The sequence below is a fragment of the Dipodomys spectabilis genome, unplaced genomic scaffold, assembly GCF_019054845.1.
Source record: "Dipodomys spectabilis isolate Male_0828 unplaced genomic scaffold, ASM1905484v1 ptg000235l, whole genome shotgun sequence".
NCBI classification, from domain to species: domain Eukaryota; kingdom Metazoa; phylum Chordata; class Mammalia; order Rodentia; family Heteromyidae; genus Dipodomys; species Dipodomys spectabilis.
In genome coordinates this window covers 2,845,942-2,866,784 of record NW_024870912.1, presented here as the reverse complement: position 1 = coordinate 2,866,784, position 20,843 = coordinate 2,845,942, and the positions used below count along the sequence as shown (strand labels likewise).

Sequence of the window (20,843 nt, the reverse complement as noted above, 5' to 3'; positions counted from 1 at the left end):
ACACATGGTGACAGGCCCGGTTGGGTTTTTGAGATAACTCTGACCAATTTTCTACAAATGGAGCAAAGTCATCCCGGAATTGGGCAATAGACATAGAGACAAATATCACACAAGGAATGGAGACCAGCTTCTTGCATGTTCTGTTTCTACTTTTTAAAGTGGTTTAGCATTTTTGCTTTGAAATACCACAATTAGTCATCCTCACATAGCAAGGGGGCACTTGGAGCTTGGGACAGCTTCCTGGTGGGATCGTTTTGCAGCAGCTTTTCCCATTGATGAAAACCAGAGTTGCTTTTGACAGGTGTTCTAAAAATCCCTTTCCTGTGTTTGGATTACTGATTACAGTTTTCTATTTGCTTTCAAAATGGGCTCCTATCTCTGTATTGCCTTGCTGGCAATGGTCTTTGGCTTTTTCCCAGTATCGACTTAGTACCTCAGCACAGATCAAACATGAGATTCCTTGATGTTCTGAGACATGAATCTTAAGAATTCTAGGGAGACAATCCTTGATCTTAGTTTATCCTGACTGGAAGCTAGTCCCACCTCCTCCTCTCCTCCCCCCCTCCCCAGTGAAATAAAAAGGAAAAAGAAGGGAGGAGGAAACAGAGTTACTGGACTGACTTTGGCATGTTTATTTTCCACATCTAGTGTTGCAAATGTAAAGAAATACAGATACCTTCTCATCATGAAACTCTTCTTTTCCCTCCCTTGCTCCCACCCTACATCTCATTGTGTATGGATTTTATTTATTTATTTATTTTGGTGCTAAGGATGGAACCCTGGGACTCAGATATGCTAGGCAAAGACTCTACCATTGAGTTACACGCCTAGCCCATGAAACTATTTCTCTTCATCCTTACTTGTGTTCACAGCAAAACTGTTAGCTAAAATATAATGAATATGGCACTTCAAGGTAATTGTCCATCTAAGATTTATCTAATATGTGTATTGTATCTGTCTCTCCTTAGTGAACATCTAAGCTTCTGAACTTACTTTGATCATCACACACTTGTCAATCTACTGAACATTTTAGGGAGGGACACTCTTAAGTCTGGAAATAACCCATATCTACTTGCTAAATAAACCTTCCACTAAGCAGTTGTTTCTTACTCTTTTTAAAAAATTATCTTTCAGTAGTTGTACAAATTAGTTGCCATTTAACAAAGAAGTTTGTGAATACCATATATCTTGATCGGTATCTCCCCTTTCATAAGCCATAAAGTTCCAAGCATAAATTTACTGCTTTTATTGGGGTCATCAAGTGATATTATTTATCAAATACACTTAACGATTATCCTAAATCTCTTGAGTCTGTGAGAAGTTCCTTTCCCTCATGTGAGAAAAAACACTCCCAGTTTCTATTGGGTCACTGTCATGGTGGCAGGTAGGTCCTTCCAGGGAGAATTTGCAGAAGAGACCTATGCCCAGCCTGAGGGTTCCATGAGCGCTCAGTTGGGCAGAGAGCAGCGGCACCTTCTATGGAGAAGAAAGGCTGTGTTTCTCCCTGCACGTGGGAAATGGACCTCTGACCTGGGAAAATTAGGCTATCTGTACTTTCAGACATCTGTGTCTGAGATGGATTTACTATGTTTAAGTTACGAACAAGGCTCACACGGACATTCCTGTCTGGATTCCATTGTGGAAAGTAGTGTTTGATGTGTGCCTGCATTATGTGTGTGACACTATTTATGTGCATTCCAGTGATCATTAACAAAGGCCACTGGGTGGAAAAGCATGAAGACAGTGGATTTAAAAATGGCTGTATCAGCTGTAGGTTTGGCAAGGCTGCAACGCCTGTAAGGCTAATGAAAACCCCTGCATCAACAACTTGTGTTCATCCAACCTTCTACAGAGAGAAGGCAGTTTAGTCAACCATGCCATAAAAGGAAAACAGAATTATCATGAATTTCATTTGGACTATGGTTTAAAGTCACATATACTGACAGAAGAATCAGTCATTTTTTTTCTGCCTCATGTTAAGACCTGCTTGTCAAACAGGAATGTGATTGGTCACTCAGACTGGTATAATAAATAACATGGAATGGGTGGTGTACATAGGAGAAATAGATTTCTCACAGTTCTGGAGGCTGGATATCTAATATTAGGTGCTGATAGGGTTTCTGGTGTTGTTGTTTTGTCCAGGGCTTGTCTCCTTGGCGTATGGCTTTCTTCTCTGTCTTCTAGTCTTTCTACTGTATGTGTCTGTGTCCTAAGTTCTTCCGATAAAGTCAGGAATCATGTTGAATCAGCTATATTTTACTTTCTTTTATATATTGCTCAAGCAAAATAACAGGTTTCAACCTCTACTTTAACCACACCATAAATGTCCCATCTCTAGTCACTTTCAGAGGGATCAAGGATGTAGACTTTAGCACAGGAAATGAAGGGGAGATGTCACTGAGCCCACATTAGTGCTAGCGCTGAAGAAAAATTGTATTTAGACTCCCCATGTATCTTTTCCCTCTTAGACTTACAGCTTCCAATTCATTTTCAGTCTGTTTCATAGCCACAATTTTGGAATCTTAAGAACTATCAATAGTTCTCAGCTCCATAACAATAGGCTTTGACTCAAGTAAGTGCTACCTGAAGTTTTCCCACTACACTTCTACTTGATATGGTTTTCTTCCACATGACTTAGCTCTCAGTATAAAAGCTGACAAGGGTTTGATAAAGGTATTAGACTCTTGCATTGAAATAAATAACACTGATCTAGATTTCTAGTTGGAAAAAGTGAGTGGTACTCCCCTGGCACCTCCACAGGACTTTCGTCTTCTTCCTTTTGCAGTTGGTACAGCATGGCTAAGAGACTGTGAGGCACACTGCCTGAGTTCAAACCCTGTGGATACATTGTGGCTCTTTTAAAATCCTGGAGGTTGTTTAGCCTTTCTTTGACTCAACTTTCCTCTTATATATGTATCCTTCATAAGAAGAATGCAATTGCAAGGATTCTAAGAGCTAATGATTTCAGTTTTTATTTTGGTCATACTGGGGTTTGAACTCAGAACCTCATGTTTGCTAGGCAGAGATCTGCCACTTGACCTAGAGTCCAGCCAAGAGGTAATGATTTCAATGAAGCATTCAGCATTGTTACAGGCCTTAGAAAGTACTCTGTAATTACTTCTAATTAATAGTTGTTACTTATAATAAATATTTATTAATTTTGTTTCTTGCACATCCGCCATCCCTTCCCACCCCTCATACTAAGTTGAAATGAGAAAATTGCAGAATTAACTAGAACAGCTAGGAGAATAATGAGAATCTTCCGGTGTTGTCATTATAGAAAGAAATTGGACACTGGAGGGGAAGAACCCTGTTTCTTATGGGGACCTGCAGCTCGGCAGGTTGTCCTTTGAACTGTCTGCATCATGTTCCAGATCTGTGACACTGGCAGAAAAATCAAAATGAAATAATTTGGAATTGAATGGGATGCTGTGAATAAAGCTCTTCACGTTTCTAAACTCAAATGCCTTCTATCTCATATGCCTCTGTGCCTCCTCAGTGAGCTGCCTGGCTGCCCTCCTCTGCTTGGCACCCCTACTTTGTAAAGTCTAGTTTCATAACCATGCAGTGGGGAGTGATCACAGCCTGTGTGTTCATAGACTTCTGATTTTATGACACAAAACAATTGGAGAGTGACAAGACAATAGAGTATGTTCTCTCTGTCCTTATGTGTCAAAAGCCTCAGGTCATCATTTGACTTCTACTGTCTGGTCGATGGGAGAGGTGGGGGAGAATGAAGAAAGCAATCATAATGCATTGTACTAATAAACTGGCATGTGGCATTGAAAGCCCTTTGTACAACTGCTTTAAAATAATTTTAAAAATAAAAAACCGAACAAAGCATGAACAAATGCAGCAGTAGTACTCATTAGACACTATGTTGAAAATGTACTGTACAAACTTGTGGGTGGGCACAAGAGGGGAAAATTGGGAGAGAGTGAGGGAAGGGTGACATTGTCCAAAACAAAATGTACTCTTTTACTTGACTTATGTAACTGTAACCCCTCTGTACATCACCTTTAAAATAACAATAAAAAATTAAAAGAAACAAAAAATAAAAATAATTAACTTAAAAAAAAGCAGTGGAAGTCACAGAGGAAAAGAACACTGAACGTGGAGATCCAACATATCAGACACAATCATGTCACCTATAGTAAACTCTAGTAGGCAGTACTTCTTGTAGACAAATTATTGTTTATTATAATGAGACAGGATTTTTCTTCCCCCTCACAGTCCCTAGAATTAGCCAGTGAGTGTAACCACCATTTATTTTGTGGTGGGTTAATATTAAATAGCTTTATTACACACACACACACACAGAGCTCTGTGTTCCTGGAATTGATATACATCAATTTGAGGAGAAGCAAAAACCAACCAACAAACCCTCTATATATTTTTTTCAGCACTAGATAGATAGATATACATATATATAGTATGCTATCTTTCCTCCTTATTCTTGGGAAATAGTAATAAGAAAAAACATCTATACGTGGTCAGTATGGGCATAATTTAAAATATATATGTGTATATTTTAGCTATAATTAGTTGAATCTAGAGATGTTAGATTCACAGATAGAGGGCTGAATTAATATTTAAGCAAAAAATACTGGAGTTTGGTTTTAATAAAATCATCTTATCAACTTGGGTCAGAAAAAAACTGAAGTGCTAGGTCTACATGGAAAAAGACATTTGTTATTGCTTATATCTCCTGGATCTCATTTACTAATCTGAGTTTTTGCTCTTAAAAGAAAAAGAGCAAAGTTTGCCAAGGTTGAGTTTCTAATAAGAAGTGCCATGCTATTCCCACTTTTTCTTCTCAATCCAGAAAATATTTGGAGGTTTTTTTTACCCAGTGCCTGGGTAAATAGGATTGTATTTAGAACATCATTATGAGGTGTTGGCCTCTTGTTAAATAATGATTACTTTCAGGAAACTGAAATGTGGCAGCCAAATGAAAGAAGTCTTTGGTTTCTGGAGGCAACACACACACACACACACACACACACACACACACACACACACACACATATACATATACATCTCACTACTGTTTATATCCATGTATATAGTATATATACTGTATATATACTGTAGTATATATAGTATGTATACTGTATATATACTATATATAGAATATATATACAGTATATATATACTGTTATATATACAGTATATATATACTGTATATATATATATATTATATACATGGATATGTACATATATATAGTATATATACTCTGTGTGTGTGTGTGTGTGTGTGTGTGTGTGTGTGTGTGTGTGTGTGTGTATACAGTAGTGGCATTCAAAATTTGAGGTGGAACCCAACATGTTTTCTGTAGCCCCAGAGTACAGAATTTGTGGGAGACCTTGAATCAATGTAAATCTAGGTCCTCTAGTTCCTCACTGGGAAGCCCATGAATTTACTGTCCCCAGAAGAGCTCACATGCTCACAATTCAGATTTACCTGTAAGTATTTTGGGGGGGTTATTTTGACAACAGATTCCAGCGGGAATCTCACAAGGCCTATTTCTGATTGATGTGTGTGTAAGAAGTTACTCTAAAAAACAGAAAGACATTGACAATTGTCACAATGATTCTCTCTAGAAAGACTTTGGTTTTTAAGTTGTTACTACTGGTTTTGTTATTTTTAAATTTTAGACATTTAATGGGACAACTTGGGAATTTAATGCACACATACACTGAAATCATAAGCACAATAAAGAAAGTTAACACATCTGTCATTTCACTGCTACCTGGTGTGTGTGTGTGTGTGTGTGTGTGTGTGTGTGTGTGTGTGTGTGTGTGTATACTAAGAAAACATAACTCTCCTCTTAGTAAATTTCTAGCACACGGTATTGTAATGTAGTCAGGTGTTTATATAACACCCCTTTCATGGCTGAAATTATGCATCCATTCACATTATCTCTTCGTCCAACTCCTCTGAGTCTCCATTTCCCTCTCCTCTTTTATGAGCAGGGTTACTTAGAGTCTTCCTGTAATTGATCTTGTGAAATACATGACTTTCTGTGGCTGACCTACCACTCGTTCTGGATTGAGATGTGCAATGTCTGCTATTTCAGGTCTTTCAAGTCGCATATGTCATCGTTAAAGCAGCCAATGCTCCCCGCCCGGGAAACTGGATTTTGGAGCGTTCTGTGGATGGCATCACGTTCAGCCCCTGGCAATACTACGCAGTCAGCGACTCTGAGTGCTTGACCCGCTACAACATAATTCCCAGACGGGGGCCACCCACTTACAGAGCAGATGATGAAGTTATTTGCACCTCCTATTATTCCAGACTGGTCCCACTGGAGCACGGGGAGGTACTGTGTCCACCATTGATAGCTTCTTTTCTTTCATGCTCCTCCCTCAAATGCTAAGATCCCCATTGTAGGAGCCACTATTGAGCCTACAGAGCTGCTGACTCTTCATACAAAGATCAACCCTCAAGCTATCTGGCTCTATTTAAAGTTGCCTGGAGTGGTGTTTATTCTGATTCCTTTCACTAAGGAAATTTTTACTTTATTGATTTCTTCCTTACAGGGAGGACCCTTGGTCTTCACTCTGCTGGGATTAAATAACTCTATGGATTCCTCTATCATAACACCAGAGCAGGAACATTTATTGGAATCTTATTATTTTTTGGTTCTAGTTCCTGGAGTTTGAGGGTCCAGGCACTGTCCTGAGCTTTTTGTGCTCAAGGCTAGCACTCTATTACTTGAGCTGCAACTCTACTTCAATCTTTTTAGGGTGCTTAATTGGAGAGAAGAGTCTCAAAGACTTTCTTGCCTGGGCTGGCTTTGAACATGATACTCAGATCTGTCTCCTGAGTAGCTAGGATTACAGGCATGAGTCACCATGCCTGGCTCATTTACTGAAAACTTAAAAGAGATTTCTTACCTGCCTTTAAAAGATAGAGCCCCCAGTTTTCTCTTTGGAGATGTTACTACCTTGGAGGAAGTGGAAGATTGAGAGATAGATGGCCACACAATATGCCAGCTTGGTGCTAAGCACCTTCAAGACTTTCCTACCTGGGCTGGCTTCAAACTGCAATCTTTAGATCTCAGTCTCCTGAAGTAGCTAGGATTACAGGCGTGGGCCACCAGTGCCCAGCTGAGACACAGCCTATTCTTTGATAGCATGTGGCTTGAGAGGAAAACTTAAGAAACTTCTTGAAGTGTTCCCCAGGACAGGAACTCTGCAAAAAGCCTCTGGTTGTTTTGAGAACAGTTTACTTAAGAGAGGAGGGTAGCCTTCCTTTGGGAGAAATGCCCTGTTAAAGATTTCCAGCAATCTCTCAGAGACTAGAATCGATAAGATGTATTCTATGAATTCAAACAACAGTAAGGATCAAGGTGCTTCATAAGTAGTGGAGATGTGCTAGACAGATTTTACAACAGCCTATTGGTTTCATTTTTATTTATTTGAAAAATTCTGTACCAGTTCTGGGGTTTGCACTCGGGGTCTTGTGCTCGTTCAGCTTGTTCTGCTGGTGCTCTACCACTTGAACCACTCCTCCAGCATAGCTGTTGGCTGATTAATTGGAAATGGAGTCTCATGTTCTTTCCTGTTGGGGTAGCCTTGAACTGCAGTCCTCCCCATCTCCAGTTCCTGAATAGCTAGGATTACAGAAAGAGCCACTAGCAGTCGGCCAGTCAGGTTCTGGTTTTGATGTTTAGATAGTGTCTATAAAGATTATGTCCTGAGGAAACAACCAGGGTGTATCTTTCCATGGTTTAAATTGATATTTTATTTTGCTTTCTCCAGATTCATACATCCCTCATCAATGGCAGACCGAGCGCTGATGACCTCTCTCCCAGACTGCTGGAGTTCACCTCTGCACGATACATCCGCCTGCGCTTACAGCGCATCCGGACGCTCAATGCCGATCTCATGACCCTCAGCCACCGGGACCCCAGAGACCTCGATCCGATTGTCACAAGAAGGGTGAGTGTGCAGTGGTGTCCTGCCTCCATAAAAAGTTTATTTTCCTTTTGATTGTTCTTCCAGATTTGCCTTATTTTATTGAGCACCACTGTCTTATCTTTTGTTACAAAGACTTCCGTTAGATAATGGCACCGCACCATGCCCTTTGGTTCCCTTACCAAGTAGCTGCAATGCTACCGCAACTGAATGTAGTGGCCTTTGTTCTGTTTTTGTTTTTGTGGGTTTTCTTCCAGATAGAGGCTTAAGTTTTTATTTGAGCCAGCTTCAGACTGTGACAGCTCTACACCCTGCCTGGCTTGTTGGTTGAGGTGGGCTTTATGGACTCTTGTGAACTTTGCTGACTGGGCTGGCCTCAACTGCAGCCCTGGCCTTCTGAGTAGCAGGGATTCCAGGCACAGACTACCATGCCCAGCTCATTTTGCCAGCTATGCCTTTTGATGTGCGGAGATTTACACGATTTGGATGAAATCCAATGTGTCATTTTTCTTTTCTGATTAATGCTATTTATGTCCTTTTGGAAAAAGACTTAGTTATCCCAAATTTATAAAAATATTATCTTAGCTATCTCCTACTAGCTTGATACTTGTAGCTTTGTCTATAACACACCTCAAATTAATTTTTGTGTTTGATGCAAGATAGGATGCAAAGTTCTTATTTGCCCTCTACACATATTTAAGCTAGTGATGTTTGTTAAAGTAACTTAAACTCCCCCAGGTAAATTGTTGGCTCTTTTTCAAGATTGTTTTGGCTAACCTAAGTTCCTTACATGTCTTTATAAATGTTAGCATCCCTTTGTTCATTTCCACCAAAATAAAATAAAATAATACTTGCCAAGATTTTAATTGGAAAACTATCAGCTTAGATCAATTTAGGAAGAAATTTAGAAGATTCTTTAACAATATCGACTCCTTTAATCTATAAACATGCTTCTTTCCCCACTCAGCTAAGACTTCTTTAATTCCTCTTGGCAGTGTTACATTGTTTATTGGGAAATTTATTTTCCAATAACAGGAGGATAAAGAAATCAAAAGCGCTGGGTACCAGTTTACTTATGCCTATAATCCTAGCCACTCAGGAGACTGAAATATGAAGATTGAGGTTCAAAGTCAGCCTAGGCTGAAAAGTTCCCATGAGACTCTAATATTCAATTAACCACCAAAAAAACAGAAGTGACACTGTGGCTTAAAGTGATAGAGCTCTAGCCTTGAGCCAAAGAGCTCAGGGGCAGTGTCCAGGCCCTGAGTGGAAGCCCCACGACCAGCCAAAAATCAATCAATCAATCACAAACATCCAGAGTGTTGAGTAATAATCCACAACCATCATTGGTTGTCTACATGACCATGTGAACAGACAATCTGCAAAACAACTACTAGAAATAAGAGGTGAATTCAGTAATGTTGCACTATGTGAAGTCAGTGAATTAAAATGAATCACACTTATAAATACTAGTAGTGAAGTATGGGAAATGAAATCTAGAAGTCTATTTGCAGTCACATGCAAAGGAAGGAGGGCTGGTGAGAACAGGCCATAAGTGCAAGGAGATGCTGCATTCTGCTGTGCGGTGGTAATTCTTTTAGCCTCATTTGGTTTCTTCTGGTAAGTTATTTTGAGCACTATTGACTCTAGTTGAGCACAATGATGTTTTGTGCATGAAATAGCATTTTGCAATGAGCATGTAGTTATATTTTAGATTACCAATAATAATTCTGCTATTTGAGGTGTTCCGGTCTTTTTTTTTTTTTTTTAGTGGAATAAAGAGGTTTTCATTTTCATTTGTAATGCCCTTTTCTCCTCAGTATTACTACTCAATAAAAGACATATCTGTTGGAGGGATGTGTATTTGCTATGGCCATGCTAGTAGCTGCCCCTGGGATGAAGCTGCAAAGGTAAGTTCTAGTGTTTTACAGTTTTCTGGAACTTCAGCTGTAGGTGATGACTGTATAATTTTCATTGTTCTTCCTTCATTCAGTAAAACAGTGATTTTTATCATTTTAAAAATTGTAAAGAGAAATTTCGGATAATTTAGCTGGTTTCACTTGTTTAAACAGTCTCATCATTTTGCTTCATTAGGAGGATGTATTTCTAATCAAACCCTTACCATATTTTTGTTAGTGGCAAGATTTCCCATCTTAAGGTTATAACTCAGTGGTCTTCTGGATTTTCAAACTCTTATCTCTATAAAAGAGTCAAGCAAAAAACCACTTGCTACCATAACTTATATTTGCATTTTTCAAAGAAGATTCTCCTCTCTTTTTATTTTCTTCCTTCCATTTTGGTTGTACTAAATGATGATAAAATAAAGTTTACCTGATCTAGAATAATATTAACTAATGTGAAATTTTCCTTCAAACACTCATGAAGGTTATCTGCCTATTTTCCCCTCAATTTCTTTTTCAATTTTGTGAGTCTTGAATAGAATACTTCTGATTATTATTTCATCTTGCTGTTCTGGGGATCGAGCCTAAGGCCTTATGTATACTGGGACATTCCTCTCCTGTATCACTGAACTATGTTCCCAGCCTGGATTTTTCTATTTTTATGTTGAAAACATGTTAATGAACATCAGAAACTTAGGAAGAAAATCTATGATTAGTAAAAATAATTACTAATAAGACCTGTCAAGCCCTTGAACAAGGTCGACATATCATTTTACAAATACTTGTACTAGTTAGCCCCTATTTTACTTGTGTTTTACTCTCACTTTGTAACTGGGATATGTGTATCCTCTTTTCTAGAAGTTAAATGCCACTTTGTTTGATATAGTTGTGTGCTTCCATTGCAAATTCTTGACCCATGTTTGACTGTGAGAGAATCTTTCCTCAAGGGACATTCAGGAGATAATACAGATCAATCTTTCGGATCCAACTTTTTACCCCCTTTTTCCTTTAGCAACTACGATGCCAATGTGAGCATAATACATGTGGGGAGAGCTGTGACCGGTGCTGCCCTGGGTACCATCAGCAGCCCTGGAGGCCTGGCACTATTTCTTCTGGTAACACTTGTGAAGGTGAGCTCACTTACAAAGGGAAGAATGTTTTCTGTTTAAGCTTATGGTATCCCAACTTTTGTGATATAGAGATGACTTGTTTCCTCAAATAGTGCTCAAAGCAGCAGCATACCTTATGAAAGTTAAGATTATTCAGGGATAAATGTATCTTTAGAGATTTGCTGTGTTATTTAAGGAAATACATATATGTTCTATTTTGAATGGTATTTATTTCTGAAATTTCAACAATCAACAATATGTGGAAGTCTTAGTAAATGCTTCTATTACATCTCTAGCCTTCCCACAATATTCTTCGTAAGACTTTATGCATTTAGAGCATGTAGTGGCATAGACCTTCTACAGTCAGTGGTTGCTGTTGATTCTGGTGTTACGATGGAACCCAGGGCCTTGTGTGTGCTAAACATGCACCCTACCACTGAGCCATACTCTAGCTCTATGTATTATCTTTTGAGACAAAGTCTCCCAAGGCAACCTGAACCACTCTCTATCACCCACGCTGCTCTCAACTGCCACTTTTCCTGTCTCAGCCTCCCAAATGCTAGGATTACATCTGTATACCACAATGCCTAACTAGTTACATTGCTTTTTTTTTTTTTTTTTGGTTGGCTGTGAGACCTGAACTCTGGGCCCGGGCACTGTCCCACAGCTCTTCAGCTCTACCACTTGAGCCACAGTGCCACTTCCAGTTTTTTCTGCGTATGTGGTGCTGAGGAATCGAACCCATGGCCTCATGCATGAAAGCAAAGCACTCTACCACTGAGCTATCTTCCCAGCTCCCCGCTTTGTTTTTTAATGTTTAACAAAACAGTGCTTTCCATATGAACATTTTGGCATTGTTTTTTAAAAACAGCTGCAGTGATTTCCATTATAAAGATATCTCAGTTGTTACCAGACTTTTGTTAAGATAAATATGGTGCAATGATTAATCCTGTGCCTATCATTCCTAAGCTTGTACAGGCCCTTCTGCAAATTATAATCCCACAAAATGGATTTCTTGGGCAAGTGGGGTGCACATTTATTATTATTATCATTATTGTTAATTATTTTGTACTGCTTAGAATTGAACCTAAAACCTTATGAATGTTCAGCAAGCATGTTATCACTGAGCTACATTTGTAGCCTTTGCTTTTCTTTGAGGGAGGTTCGCACTATGTAACCTAGGCTGAATTTAAACTCCCTTATATAGCCAAAGTTATCTGGACCTCTCAATCCTTCTGCCTCAGCCTCCTGAGTGCTGGGATTACAACCATGTGCCACCATTCCTCGCCTGGAGGTTTATTATGTTGATGACTCTTCCCAATTGTCTTGTATGGCATTATCTAATTAAAATCATTCATTCTCAAATTTTAACTTAAACTACACTCATAGACCCTTACTTTGGGAAGTAAGATAGTGCATAATATAGGACATACAATGGGGATTAAATAAGATGTTACAATATTCTTCTAGAATGTAATTGTCATAATAAAGCCAAAGACTGCTACTATGATGAGAATATTGCAAAGCAGAAGAAGAGTTTGAACACTTCCGGGAAGTTCGAGGGAGGAGGTGTTTGCATCGATTGCCAGCAGAACACCACGGGCATCAACTGTGAGACGTGCATCGATGGATACTACCGGCCACACAAAGTGAGTACAGCTTAGCTTTACTGTATTTCAAGTCGAGGGGAAATCGTCACATCTCAGCCTTTAGAGAGAAGACTCATTTCCTTCCTTCAGTCTTGGAATGCTAGTAGTGTACTTTAGATTTCTGTTTCTTGTGCCAGTAAATACAGCAGTTGTATCTTTCCTAGTGGATGTATTCAGTCAATCCTCAGGTGGCATGTATGGAATTGTTTCATGGGTCCTTGGGATAGTATGTTTATTAGTAATCCTTAAAAAACTGGTTCTGAGACACAGCAGAGTGACAGGCTAGAAAACAGTGATATCAGAAAAAGTGACACTTTGCTAATGATACTGCTGTCACCATCAAAAAGATGTCTGTGTCAGGTTGGGTACAGGGACACACGCTATAATCCCAGCTATGTGGCAAGTGGAGAATGGAGGATCATAGTTTGGGGCCCACCCCAGGCAAAAATGTGAGACCCTATCAAAAAAATGTATAAAGCAAAAATGGATGGCAGGGAGAGGGGCATGCCTCACACAGAAGAGTGCTTACCTAGCAAGTATAATACCCTGGGTTCAAACCTCAATAATAGAAAACAAAGTTGTTGGTGGCTTCCTGCTTGTAGTAGCGTAATCCAGGGTCCCTCTCTGCTTTCCAGATATCTCCTTATGAGAATGAGCCCTGCCGTCCTTGTGACTGTCACCCTGTGGGGTCCCTCAGCTCGGTTTGCATCAAAGATGATCTCCATTCTGACATACACAGTGGTAAGCACTTGGCTCAGTTTTGAGCTTGCAGTGGGTGTTTTAGAGTATGTTTGTGTAAGATTTGCACTATCATCTTTTGTAATCCAAGACTGGAACGCAAATTCAGTTTCTGATGCTTTTGCTGCTTGGCTGGAGCTCTACCATTTGAGCCATACTTCCAATCTCATGATTCTTTATTATCTTTTTATTAACCTAATCCTACTACATGTCAAGGAGTTTTCTGAAACCTGAAAATGTGTGTGTGTGTGTGTGTGTGTGTGTGTGTGTGTGTGTTTGAAGCAGATGATCAAAGTCTTTGACCACAGGCAACCCTAAACAAATGAGGATTTGAGTAGTATAAAGCCAGGTTGGGGTGGTGCTGAGGGTTTGAAGCAAACATAGGAGAAGGAAGTGGTGTGGAGGTGACTATGTTGGTGGTGAAATGGCATTTGGGCGACAACCTGATGAAATAAGGCTTGGTTGAAGCCATATGTGAAGCACAGTGAACAGCTACTTAGCTCCTAAGCGACATTCAGAGGGCTTCTGTGTACATCGTCAGCCAGAGAGCAAGTCCTCCAGTTAACTTTGTACATATCAGTGTCTTTTTTTCCCCAAAAACCTGCAAGTAAGCTTGCAAATACTGCAGGAACCTGAACAGATTGCATCTATTCAGAGTTCTGTGACCACATCCAGTAAAAGTAGCTGTGGGCTTATCAGGGAGAGAGGGGCCCATTGGTATGGTGGACTGCAAATCACCCACAAAATCTGTTCTCCCAAGTGACTGCTAATAGAAAGATAATGATGAAAGTACAGACAATTATTATACCCTTGGTTTAAAAAAATTAAAAAATATTACCTAAGCTTTTCAACCATACAATGTAGAAAATATTTAACCCATCTTATAAGCAAAGAAACTGGTCAAGGATATACAGGTAGTAAGATTCAGAGATAGCATTAAAAACAAAGATGGAGCTAGGTGCCAGTGGCTCATGCCTGTAATCCTAGCTACTCAGGAGGTGAAATGTGAGGATGATGGTACAAAGCTATTCCAAGCAGGAAAGTCTGTGAGACTCTTATCTCCAATAAACCACTCAGAAAACTGGAAGTGGTGCAGTGGCTCAAGTGGTGGAGCGCTGGCCTTGAGCTGAAGAGCTGAGGGATAGCGCCCAGGCCCAGAGTTCAAGCCCCATAACTGATACAAACAAACAAATAATAAAAAAAACAAAGATGGGGACTGAGAAGTTGGCTCAGTGGTAAAGTGCTTGCCTTGCATGCATGAGGCCCTAGGTTCAATTCCTCAGCACCACATAAGCAGAAAAAAGCTGGAAGTGGTGCTATGGCTCAAGTGGTAGGGCACTAGCCTTGAGCTGAAGAACTGAGGGACAGTTTCCAGGCCCAGAGTTCAGCCCCCACAACCGACAAAAAAACAAAAACAAAAATGGTACTGAGTTTTTTCTTTTACCTCTGTACTTCATTTTAAAACTCTTAGTATTTTATTACCTTATAGTTTCTGCCACTTAAAGTATATAATTCAATGTTTTCAATTTTTTGGTATTCATTACCATAATATAAGAGTAAAACATTTTCATCATTGCTTCAAGAAACTCTTTACCCATTAGCAGTGACTCCTCTTCACACTCTGAACACACACACACACACACACACACACACACACACACACACACACATCCCATCTTGGACTTGGTAACTACTAGTCTTCTTTCTCTGTATAGATTTGCTTATTCTGGGCATTCCATGTAAGAAGAACCATAAAATATGTGGAGTTCTGTGACTGACTTCATACAGCTATATGATGTTTTCAAGAGTCCCATTGGAGCATGTTTCAATACTTCCTTCTTTATCATTGCTGAATAATCCATTATATAGCTCTATCACTTCTTACATATCCATTCATCAGGTGATAAATGTTTGAATTATTCCTGCTCTTTTACTATTATGAATAATGTAGACAGTAATGCACAAGTTGTTTTGATGAATGTATATCTTAATTTTTCTTGGAAATTTACTTAGAATTGTTCTGTCATACAGCAATTACTATATAGTACTTTGAATCTATCTTATTATCCCCTCTCTCCCTCCCTTCCTCCCCCCTTCCCTCCCTCCCTTTCTTCCTTCTTTCCTTCCTAAAAGGAAGGAAGATCCTTCCATACTGAGATTCTCCAGGTCTCATCCTTCTGAGTACCTGGTATTACAGGAGTGAGCCACAGGTGTTCAGACTGTTGCCATAATAGTCACCAGCATTTCTGGGTTTCATCTCTTTTCTTTCTTTAACCCAGGATTGACCAAACTATTGCCCATGGATCAAATCCATTTACTGCTTGCTCTGAATTGAGTTTTATTAAAACAGAAGTAGGTCCATTTGCATATGTATTGTCTATGGCTATGTTTGAACAATAATGGCCAAGTCAGTGGCAACAAAGACTGTGGCCCTAGAAATGTACTCTGAAGCCTTTTCCAGGAAAAGTTTGCAACCACTCTTTACCTTCAAACTGAGTCTTTGCATTGTTTTCCATCCTCCAGGGAAATGGCCAGGCCAGTGCCCTTGTAAGGAAGGCTATGCAGGAGAGAAATGTGATCGCTGTCAGTTTGGCTATCGGGGTTTCCCCAACTGTGTCCGCTGCGAGTGCAATCTGGCTGGCAGTGTGAATGATGACCCGTGCACAGAGCCATGTCTGTGTAAGGTAAGTACAATGCCTTCTCTGCTTCTCCAAAAAAGGAAACATGTTCCACTGGCTCTGATGATTGATGCTTGTGTAAAGCAATAAGGTTTAAGAAGAACCCCCAAGCCTGACATGTCATGGCAAGCTGGCCATATTATATATCCTTGGACTCAGGTGGGCAGCTGGTTTTCTTTTCTATTCTACCTCTGGGTGATTGCCATTGAGTCCTGAGGCATTTCTGCAGAAAAAACCCAATACTGCATACCATATTTTTTGGCTTTGGCTTAATTTTCCTAAGACATTCTTTTCCAGCTTTGTGTTTGGAGGCAAACCAGGTAAATACAAAATCTCCAGGAACACTAATAAACTACAGAACTTTTGTCTTGAGTCTCTTAAAAAAAGAATTGTGTGGTCATAAGAAATGTATTCATGTGGTACTCATGATGGGTTTCATTGGCTGCTTGATATTAATAATGGTCTCCCTGAATTCCTAGAATTTCCTCTTTGTATGTCATATGCTTTTGCCCATGGAAGCCCAGTCTCGGGCACATTTATACATGATCAGAAATGATCTTGAGAATTTATGCGTGCTAAAAATTAATTACATAGACCATTTCAGAATGTAAGATGTTGATAGTGTTTGTGCCTGGTTGTGCATGTCTGTAATCCTACCACCAGGGAGAAGGGCTAAGGCAGAAGGATAAAGAGTTTATAGAGCAAGATCTTGTTTCAACACACACCACACACACACACACACACACACACACACACACACACACACACCGTAGTTTATATAATCAGGAAAAAATGAAAGATGTAAAACAAAACAGAAAAAAAATCATTAAATGTAACAACCAAGCTGTTTAAGATTTTGCAGCTCTGTTCTTGGTTACAAAATCAAACAGTAGTTATTTCACACTGTTTTTTCTGGAAATAATTACTTCAAGAGACGTAGTGTGTCCTTTTTTTGTATTTTGTAAATTTAATTTTTTTTTATTATCTTTAAGTAGTTGTAAAGAGAAGGTGCCATGTAGCAAAGCAGTTTTTGAATGCAATGCATCTTGATCACTGTCACCCTTTTCAACCTTTCACCCCACTTTGACCTACTTCTTCCCTTACTTTTCTTAATTTTGTGCTGTATCCAATGAATTCTTTTTTCTTTTTCTTTTTTCTTGGTCATGGGGCTTGAACTCTGGGCCTGAGCACTGACCCTCAGCTCTTCAGCTCAAGGCAAGTGCTCTATCACTTGAGCCACAGTGTCACTTCTAGTTTTCTTGTGGTTACTTAGAGATAAGAGTCTCACGGACTTTCCTGCCTGGCCTGGCTTTGAACCATGATCCTCGGATCTCAGCCTCCTGTATAACTAGGATTATAAGCATGAGCTATCGGCACCTGGCTTACAATGAATTCTTGACTGCATTCTCCTCCCTTCCCCCGCTTCATTCATCTACCCCTTGCCCTCCCTTCCTCCCCCATTCCTTGCATGTAACCAGTTCATGGGGTTGATTTTGTTGGGCTTTGACCTAGTCTTTCTAACAAATTATATTATTTGAACTCTCCATAGAGTCTATTATACTTCAGTTAATTCATTTGAAACCATTTACATACTACCCAACATGTTTTCTTCTAGAATTATAAATAGGTACATTCTATGTAGACCATGTGACCTTTGTTTCTCTGGGTCTGGCTTACTTTACTTAGTATAATTATTTCCAAGTCTTTCCATTTTCTTACAAATGGTACCATATCATTCTTTCTATTAGATAAATAAAATTCCATTGAGTGTATATACCACATTTTCTTGATCCATATGACCATAGAGGGGCAACTGGGCTGATTCTGTATCTTGGCTATGGTGAATAGTACTGTAGTGCACATGGTTGTGCATGTGGCTTTACTGTAACCATGTTTGTACTCTATTGGATAAATGTCCAAGAGTGGGATTGCTTGGATACTTTGAATGGTTTTTTACTTACCTGTTTCTGTGGATTGCCAAAGGCCCTGTTATGTCAATGTCATTCTCTTCTCTCTGTTGGGACATACTGGATTCACCTGCTCTAATTTATTATAACTTACAGGAAAATGTTGAGGGGGAAACCTGCGATCGCTGTAAGCCCGGATTCTATAACTTGAAGGAAGGAGACCCCCAGGGCTGCACCGAGTGCTTCTGCTTCGGCGTCTCTGATGTCTGTGACAGCCTTTCTTGGTCCTTTGGTCAGGTGGGAGTCTTGGGCATGGTGGGTTAATAAGCATGCCTTCTCATGTGAGCTGTCTATGGCTGAGTACCATTCTCTCTCACCCAATATGAGCAACACTGGAATGGGTCAATGACTATCCTGTCCTGAAAGTATCTCTACATTTTCTTTTTTTTTTTTTTTTGTCGGTCGAGGGGCTTGAACTCTGGGCTTGGGCACTGTCCTTGCACTCTTCAGTTCAAGGTGAGCACTCTACCACTTGAGCCACAGGATCACTTTCAGTTTTCTAGTGGTTTATTAGAGATAAGAGTCTCACGGACTTTCCTGCCTGGGCTGGCTTTGAACCATGATTCTCAGATCTCAGGCTCCTGTGTAGCTAGGATTACAGGTGTGAGCCACCAGCACCTGGCTTTTACATTTTTTTTCTAAGTAGTGTGTTCATACCCACATACATGTTCTTATTGAGACCACTCAATGTGGTATTGTAGAATGCATCCCATTTCCATTTCTTTTATGGGGAGTATGCCCATTGTGGGAGGAGTCAAATCTCTCCAAACTGCCCACACTGTTCTCAGGCCAGAAGAGACACCAGGACCCAGGTCTAGAGAAGCTGAGATGGGAGCAGTAGAACACGCAAGTGGCAAGAGTGTGAAACAAGAGTAGGTGGCATGGGGTTTTCAAAGGCAGATAGACTTATTTTAGAGGGGGGAGGACGGGAAGATCTGGGGAGATGAGTTCAAGAGTTGCCAAATGGTGACAAGAGAGTGTGTGGTGGCTGGAGGGTAGAAAGACTCTTTCTGAAATGGGTTTTACCCAGTTTGTTCTCTTGTGACCTGTCCCCTCCCCCCAGGGAGAGGGATCACCATCTCAAGTGGTGCTTATATATATATGCATATATATATATGTATATTTATATATATATTTTTAACATTTGGGGGAAATACAGGATGTAACAAAGAAGAGGGAGTTTTATCCACTGCCATTTTCAGATTGAATATCCCTTACCTAAAATGCAAGAAACCAGAAGAAGGATTTGGGATTTGGAACTTTCTGAGATTTGTTAATACTTGCATAGATTCATAGCGATATCTTGGAGAAGTGGCCCAAATCTAAATATGAAATTCATTTATTTCACCTACACCTTATATGCAGAGCTTGAAGGCAACTTTTTTGTTATTGTTGGTTTTGTTATGCCAATCCTGGGGATAAAAGTCAGGGCCTGGGCACAGTCACTTAGCGTTTTTGCTCAAGGCTGGTGCTCTACCACTTGAGCCATAGCTCCATTTCCAGCATTTTTTCTGGTTAATTGGAGACAAAAAGCCTCATGGACTTTTTGCCTGGGCTGTCATTGAACCACACTCCTCAGATCTCAGCCTCTCCAGTAGACTTGAAGGTAACTTTATGAAGTATTTTTAGTGTACCTGAATTGTGATTCTGACCAACACATGGGGTCAGGTGTGAAATTTTGTACGTGGGGCTAAAGTATTTTGGAATTTGGATTCTTTTCCATTTAGAATTTTCAGATGGGGGTTCTCAACCTGTGATAAATTCCTCACTATCATTTTAATCTAATATGCATGATTTTTATGGCTTGCTACCTTACTGGCTTATAACTGATCTGGGTTTCATGGATGTGTGATTTCTCAGGTTTTCTTGATCCTTGGACAAGAGGGAGTTAACAGCTATGTTAACTTCACCCCTAGCTCTGATTTCTGCATAGGTCTCTTATCAGAAAGATCTTTGTACAGGAGTGGGCGAAATCTAAGCTGACATATATTTCATATTATAAAATCTTGGTGCATTGGTGTTTTTTTTAAGGTGAGCAATATGTCGGGGTGGTTGATCACAGATTTGATCAGTCCACATAAGATCCAGTCTCAGCAGGATGAGCTGGGTGGACGACAGCAGATAAGCATCAATAACACTGCAGTCATGAAGAGACTGGCTCCCAAGTATTATTGGTCAGCCCCTGAGGCCTATCTTGGAAATAAGGTACGTGTGTCTGCACACACACACACACACACACACACACACACACACACAGCCAAAACTAGAACTGTGACTTGAGAGGTAGAGTGCCCACTTGATCAAAAATGCTAAGGAATTATGCCTAATTCTGAGTCCAAGCCCCAGTATCAGCACACACACAAAAAAGAAGACAAGAGGAAGAAAGGGAGGAAGGAAGGCAGGAAGGAAGGAAGGAAGGAAGGAAGCGAAGTAAAGAAAGGGAGGAAAGGAGAGAAGAAAAGAACAAGTGAAATAGAAAGAAAGAAAGAAAGTAGTATGTAATTTCGTAATTGTGAAAAGTGTTCTGAATATTTTCTTTTTATGATACATTCAGGAAGGAAATCTATTTCATATTGGGGGTCATCTTATTTGGGAAGATATACTTTCAGTCCTCTTTAAATAGCAGCTCTAACATACTGGTTTCTGGCACATCTAGCAATGAAATAAAAAATTGGAGATTGTAGTCAATGGGTCACACTTCTCACCCTATAACTCATTTACATAGAAAAAATGCCTGTAACATGACTAACAAATTTGATAGTCATTTGTCCTAGGATTTCTAAGAAGAAATGTATCTCAACTATATAATAATACGAGCTAAACAAAATACTCATTCAATGTGCTTTTCATTGCCTTTAATGTAAGTTTCTTTGCTGTA

The 20,843-nt window shown here is 39.8% G+C and overlaps 1 protein-coding gene across 1 annotated transcript in view; it reads left to right on the top strand.

Annotated features, from left to right (window-relative positions):
- Lama1 (laminin subunit alpha 1) overlaps positions 1 to 20,843 on the top strand; it is a 133,102-nt gene that overhangs the window by 35,146 nt on the left and 77,113 nt on the right. Inside the window, exons 4-12 of the mRNA XM_042699199.1 lie at positions 6,081 to 6,323; positions 7,768 to 7,947; positions 9,744 to 9,833; positions 10,837 to 10,954; positions 12,404 to 12,582; positions 13,218 to 13,323; positions 15,844 to 16,004; positions 18,062 to 18,202; positions 19,997 to 20,170. Of these exons, the coding sequence (XP_042555133.1) occupies positions 6,081 to 6,323; positions 7,768 to 7,947; positions 9,744 to 9,833; positions 10,837 to 10,954; positions 12,404 to 12,582; positions 13,218 to 13,323; positions 15,844 to 16,004; positions 18,062 to 18,202; positions 19,997 to 20,170 (1,392 nt within the window). The remainder of the gene's footprint in view (positions 1 to 6,080; positions 6,324 to 7,767; positions 7,948 to 9,743; positions 9,834 to 10,836; positions 10,955 to 12,403; positions 12,583 to 13,217; positions 13,324 to 15,843; positions 16,005 to 18,061; positions 18,203 to 19,996; positions 20,171 to 20,843) is intronic.